The sequence below is a fragment of the Mizuhopecten yessoensis genome, unplaced genomic scaffold (assembly GCF_002113885.1).
Source record: "Mizuhopecten yessoensis strain PY_sf001 unplaced genomic scaffold, ASM211388v2 scaffold10975, whole genome shotgun sequence".
Lineage (NCBI taxonomy): Eukaryota > Metazoa > Mollusca > Bivalvia > Pectinida > Pectinidae > Mizuhopecten > Mizuhopecten yessoensis.
The window spans coordinates 31,719-38,365 of NW_018408815.1; the positions used below are offsets into that span (position 1 = coordinate 31,719).

The 6,647-nt window shown below is 36.9% G+C and overlaps 1 protein-coding gene across 1 annotated transcript in view; it reads right to left on the reverse strand.

Moving 5' to 3' along the window:
* Positions 1-4,658: 4,658 nt before the first annotated feature.
* LOC110464242 (galactoside 2-alpha-L-fucosyltransferase 2-like) overlaps positions 4,659-6,647 on the reverse strand; it is a 17,970-nt gene continuing 15,981 nt past the window's right edge. Inside the window, exon 3 of the mRNA XM_021519350.1 lies at positions 4,659-6,034. Coding sequence (XP_021375025.1) covers positions 4,659-6,034 — 1,376 coding nt within the window. The remainder of the gene's footprint in view (positions 6,035-6,647) is intronic.

Below are 6,647 nucleotides of genomic sequence, written 5' to 3' on the forward strand. Positions count from 1 at the left end.
AAGTTTGTTAATGACTTCGACTGCAATGAAGGTGTTAGTATTCAACAGTTGTTTTTTTAATTTCAATAGCAACGTAAACACGGGCTTAATCTAATGCCATTAAATAGTCCGCCAGGGAACCTATCATTCTTATATATAATTACACAGGGGAATATTATTACGTAGGCTTTCATTTCACATTGTGCCGCGTTCACTTCTGTATGACCGCCGGCTAGCACAACGTAACAAATATCGTAAACGACCTATCTCGACCTCAGGTTGGTAAAGCAACAACATGCAAATACGAGGGCAACCGATCAACACTAATCTCTCTCCCTCGATATCATATTCCGGGCCTCGAAGTTGTATTCTGACCTTCTGGTATCGTTGCGCATGGACATTGATTTTTTTTCTATGAATACAGTTGGTTAGATTGACTAAACGTAACAGACTAATTTTTAACGTTTCACAAATTCAGATATCCAGACCAAGCTGCATTATGGCGGAGTGGACATGAGTTGAGGAGACATTACAATGCATACTATTGTTTCCTTGCAGTTCGAGTGAAAACAGAGTGCTACAATGTGTAGTAAGTAGCGGCTCACAAATTTATACCCAACTTTGCGATCAGAAAATGGTTGTTAAATATGACCTCTGACCTTTGAAACTTGAACGCCTATGACCACCAAAATCTAATTAGATGTAAACTTTATTTCATTCTGTTGAAAAATTTACCACAATATACAACCGGATATTATTCAAGGGGATTAATTATGGAAATGAAAAACCCATTCCCGATTAACTTGAATACATTCTTTCATGTAGGGGCAGGTCTGCCACCCGTACGAAAATACTGAGACTATTGAAAGTGAGGGAGGTGGGTCATTATATCAAAATCTTATCCAAAATTCCACCTATGCGTATTACGAATTTTTGGATCCTTTTAGTTACTGTTGGTTATTATTCATCCTTTCTGGATTTTCTTTTGAATATTTGGCATTGTATACTATTTTTTAACTTAACATGGCCTCCTTTTTAAAATCGGAGAGGGACACAGTGTCATTTTTTTTTTATCAAATAGAAATAAATTTCACAAAAGTTTTTACAATTTAGCAATTTCCTCTCATGAAAACATTTTTTATCATAAACAACCAGATGAATCAAATATTCCAAAAAAAACCCATGAAAGACTTATATGCAACAAGGAGGGGAAAATTGTAAATCAATCACAATTATTTGAGAATAAAAAGAAAAAATAGTATTAAGTCCCACAAACCATCAGGTTTCAAATGATAGAACTAACGGACGTTCGGTACAATTACGACCAGTCCATTTCCCTCTGGGTCAAAATTATATTGACCATCTATATCTTGGATATCAAAAGTATGAATCTGTTCAGTTTTGACGATCAGCATTATTCAATCATTAATTTTCCACTTTAAATTTATTGTTACCTATTTTTAACTAATGGAGTACAATTCTTTTATTGTCGTTTCAACACTTTCTAGATAATTTTAGCTTGATCTATTCTTTAGCAATTGCAATTAATGGTTTTTGTTAAACTCTCTTATTTACCCTGATGGAAACACATTGGATGGAGAAAACCATGTGATAGGGTAGATTAAATAATACAAGTTTGGGAATCGAACCCAACTCATGCGACTTGGAAAAGCGGCACGCAGGGACGCAATGACGAAGCGAATACAATTTATACTTTTCAACTAAGTAAGGATTAAAAAAACTGAAATTATGCATTAAATTTCCGGTTATCCCTCTAGCATCACAACAAATTAGATATATGATTGTACATTAATGGAATGGTTACAGTTGTTAACAACTCCCTCCATCAGTTTCCTCTCTAAAACTCCGAAAACTACGGAAACGTAAATGGACCTCTACTTATTGTAATAAATGTCACTTTATCGACATAAGGTATGTCGACTTAACGACATTTTACTAGACATATCGTCATTTAAATGTCGACATTTCGTGTTATATCATAACTTGTCAAAATAGTTTACACGTAGAAAAATAATGTCGAAATGTAGAAACTCGTCTTAAAATGTATGTCGATAACTAAAAGTCGATGTATTGTGTTATATTATAATTTATCGTAATGATTAAGTTAATTATGGCGNAGGTCCATTTACGTTTTCGTACATCTCATCTGCTATCACGATTTTAATACAATACTATTATGAAGCAATTCATACGTTAAGTATCAATAAAGCGCCCGAAGTAATAAGTCGAGCGCTCGAGATAATATGTCTAGCGCTCGTCATAATTACATGTAGTAGAGTGGTCGACATAATAAGTCGAGCGCTCGAGATAATAAGTCGAGCGCTCGAGATAATATGTCAAGCGCTCGAGAGGTTATGTCTAGCGCTCGAGAAAATTAATGTAGAAAATAATAGTATGCATGTCTTGAATGAACCACCGTTAGCACCCAAACGTAGTGCATACAAGTCAAAAGCTCTTAATGAACAAACAAAAGCCATGTGTAAAAACGGATACAAGCAAATGTTTACACCTATTGAAAGCATGAGATGCCCCAAGGGATTGACAAAACACATGATACAAAGAGCACTTTACAACGCGTGTTAAAGCACTGACCTAGATTTATATATAAAATGGATGTAGATAAGTATAGAAAAAATAGATCTAACGACCGACGAAAAGCATTTGCATACTGTGCATGTTAACTAAGGGAGATGTACACAAGTTAAACTTGTATAAGGAATACATTGTACCAGGTAAGTATATTTATAACACCTCTGTTTCTCTTCCGAAGTGAATAGATATTCAATTGATAATGTGTCCACGTCACTCCTCACACCTTATTTTTTACCTTAAAATTAGTACCCACCGCAGATAGTAAATATTCTGAAATTCCCTTTGATATGCTTAGTTACGATCAGCGACTGACGGGTGATTTCTATATTAAGTATGACCTTTGTCACCCCGATCGTGCGTAGATAGGCTACCATGAAGTGGCTGAGATGAATCATTCTATCTAGATACCGCTCTGAATTTTAACAAACTTCAACAGTTTGAATAAATGTGTTTATAGACGGTTGAAGCGTGGTTTAATGACTTAGAATTACTTTTCATTCATGCAAGCACCTGTGGCTAAAGACACACCAACCAGGCGCGTAGCTACCATGTAAGCCAATAAGCCCGGGCTTGCACATGATTTTGACAAGTATAGGTTTTCATGACATTATTTTTTCTTGCTGATACTATACAGTGGAGTTTAAGTTTTGAATATATAGTATACATATGTAATTCCTCAGATATGATACAGTGTTAATAGTAAGTACAAAAATGTATGAAGTTTAGAAATGTCCATTGCATTAATGGACAGTTCCAGGCGGAACTAAACTGCTCGATTGAGTAAATTGAGAAACTCACGCCTGGCGCAAACGACTCCGAGTATGGCACAGTGGACACAGACAATCAATGTGGTGTTTTTTTTATGAAAATATCAATTTGGGGCACGTTCGGCCCCTTTTGCCGGGGCACATTCGGCCACCCCGAATGCAACTGTTATTGTGCCAAGTGACGTCACTATTGATAACGTCACCCAATTGACCACAAAAATAATATTTTTACGTCGCAAAAATTAAGTATTTTTTTCTTTGTATTCACTGATTTGTTCTGGACTTATTTTCCAACAGAATTGAATGAAATTCCATACACTTATTAGTAAATTGTCTTCTCTATCCTTCATGCCATACTTGCCCTGGTAGGGGCCGGATTTACCTCAGGGCGGGGCTCGTCCGGCCCCCAACTCTCTCGACCTAAAAAGTCCAATAATTCCCAAAATATGGTCTTGTTTACGATTTGGTTATTAGTTTATGAAAGACAATACATTTCTTTTCTAAATGACATATATAAATATGCATTTCAACAGTACAGTACATGCCTTCCATAACGTCTTGAAAAAAGAAAAGGGGCCGTGTTTGCCCCGGTCCCCCCTACACATGTATTATACATGTGTAGGGGAGACCGGGGCAAGTCCGGCCCCTTTTTTAAAACTATATTATAAATTACAACATATCATTATCTCAGACATCAGGACGTGGGAAATGGCTCCAGAGACGTTCTAGAAAACAAAATTTTCATGGGGGAGACCCCACTTACGGGAGGGGGGAGACCCACTCCCGTACCCTCCCCCTGCTCGCGCTTCGGGGGGGGGGGGGGGGGGGGCTGCCTTCGGCAACCCCATGTCGGGGCTTACACATGGTAAAGGGGCTAGCTACGCGCCTGCCAACTAGTGTCTAAGGTTTGTTACGAGTTAGGTCATGTCAATCATGATATTCTGATAGCAATATGAAGTTGTTGAATTATAGTGCAGAAAAAATGTTACAAGCAAAATCGATACTATTTGTTTACCATGTTGTCACCATAGCTGAGTTGCTTGTTCCTATCGTTTTCTATATATATTACTCGAAATGCTGTTTGATAGTTATGGTTTTACAAACCAACTCCACAATGCACAATGTCAGCAAAGTGCATTCCTGTAGTACCGAGAATCAATGCGGAAAGACTTACAAACGTATTTAATCTGTGAAGTATTATATAGTGCCATCAAATAAATGTATTAACATTAAGACTTTGCTATATTTCATATTTTATTATAATTTATAACTATATCTTTGAATCACACTAAAATGTCACTATGAGAACCCGATCCACCCTGGATAGAAATAATCCACATAGTCTTTGCTGAATTGTTTTCGCAGTTTTGACCCTTCCTTAGCTGGCCACCGGTAGAAAGTGACCTCCCCACCGGTCAGCCATGCTGACCACCAACTGAACGTGCCTACCGTGCTGATCATGTGGTCACACGAGCCAAGAATAGCCATGTCCACTTCAGGGGAATTCCCCTCGATATACTCCGAACGGACTCCTTTTGGCATACTTTCCTTTGACCATTTCATATCATTGGAACAAATTATATAAATAACGTTTCTTAGTTCTTTCGATTGAAAGTAGTTTACAGATTTCTGAAGGTAACTCTTACTAGCAACCATATATCCAAACGTGTGATTTACTAAATCTCCTCTTCTTATGTGAACACCTATCAAAGTCACGTTGGAACGAGATGTAAAATTATACTTTTTCAAAACTGAATCAATCACCTTGTTTTTAGTTTCTGTGATGGAATCGTGAAACACGAAATGTTTGCGGAGAGAGGTAGAAGCATTATAGAAATACATCCATGACTGGAGATAAGAACCAACTCTATAATTATTATCTGGTGGAAAAGTAACCATTTTGTCATCATATCCACAATTTAATTGTTCTCCTCTCCCAACGAATGTTTTGCAAATATTTCGGTAATTTTCTCTTCGGTCAATATCAAATTTAAAAATCTTTGTCAAATCATCAGTTTTGTCAATGGCTACAGACATTCCTTTCCTGGCAGCTAATCCATAGGTCGTCGCAAACTGGAACATTTTGGTGCCAAGGCCTCCCATCAGGATAGTGCACACACTATAATTGGCGGATTTGAGAGGCACAATGTCTGCTGGGGATGGCTGAGTTGGCATGACGTCACCATGCCAGTTTGACACAGTAATCACTTGGTTCACGTGTACATTATTGGCGCCAAATGTAACGTTCTGAATAATGGGAGGGTTTGACGTGATGACATCAGTCATGACGTCCCGTAGCGTAACGTTACGTGTCATTAAGACTCTTGACGTCACGTTGTGAGACTTGTTTGCCTGTGATGGGACGATTGGAGTCGTGGATGTACTCAGTGTGATATACTTAGTAGGTTCGATACTTGGTTTGGTGTTGCTATCGCTTAGCGTAAATAACTTAGGGACAGAGCTCTGGGTGTCGTCTAGAAACAACATGTTTACAGTTAACATGCTTTGTTGTAATGTTGTCAGAGATAAAGAACTCGTGAACTTTAATATAAATTCTCTCTTTTCCATATCTTTTTTATGATGTTCAATCTTTATTGGCTGTCGTGTCTTATCCATAAGAAATTTCGCCATCAGTAAACACGCCACCACTCCTCCTAACAGGCAGTACACAAACCCTGAAAAAAAACAAATAAAACTACTTTTGAAAGTATCAAATAAGTGAATACATATATCGATAGATAGATAATAAATTATAAATCGGGTACAGGTACTATGCGATACACCTTACCGACCTTCCATATTCAGTCAGGAATTCATACCACCTCCCGTACCCATACAAATTTGTAGTAGAATGAAGAATTCATGTGACCTTACTTTCCGTGTGATTTACAAAACAATTATCTCCCTAACACGTTTTTTTCTTTTGATCCGTGTTTGACTTAACCCCTGCCCATTTTATTTCTGAGATTTATGTGAGAGTTAAAAAGATTCGTTTTAGGAAGCATTTTATTCGTGGTTTGTGTTAGCATTAGGAACATATGTTATAGTAAATATTATATACTTGTTATGTAATATAGTTAAAATAAACATTATAGTAAATATCATACCTGTGATTTGTGTTATAGCTAAAAGATATGAGACAGTAGAATTAATATCCGTGTTAAGGATTATGTTACCAAACACGTTATATATGCCTGATATTGGAAGAAGAATTGTAATCCTTAAAATGCCTCAATTGGTATTTTGTAATAATTTGGAATACACTGCTATCAAATTAATCAATAAAAG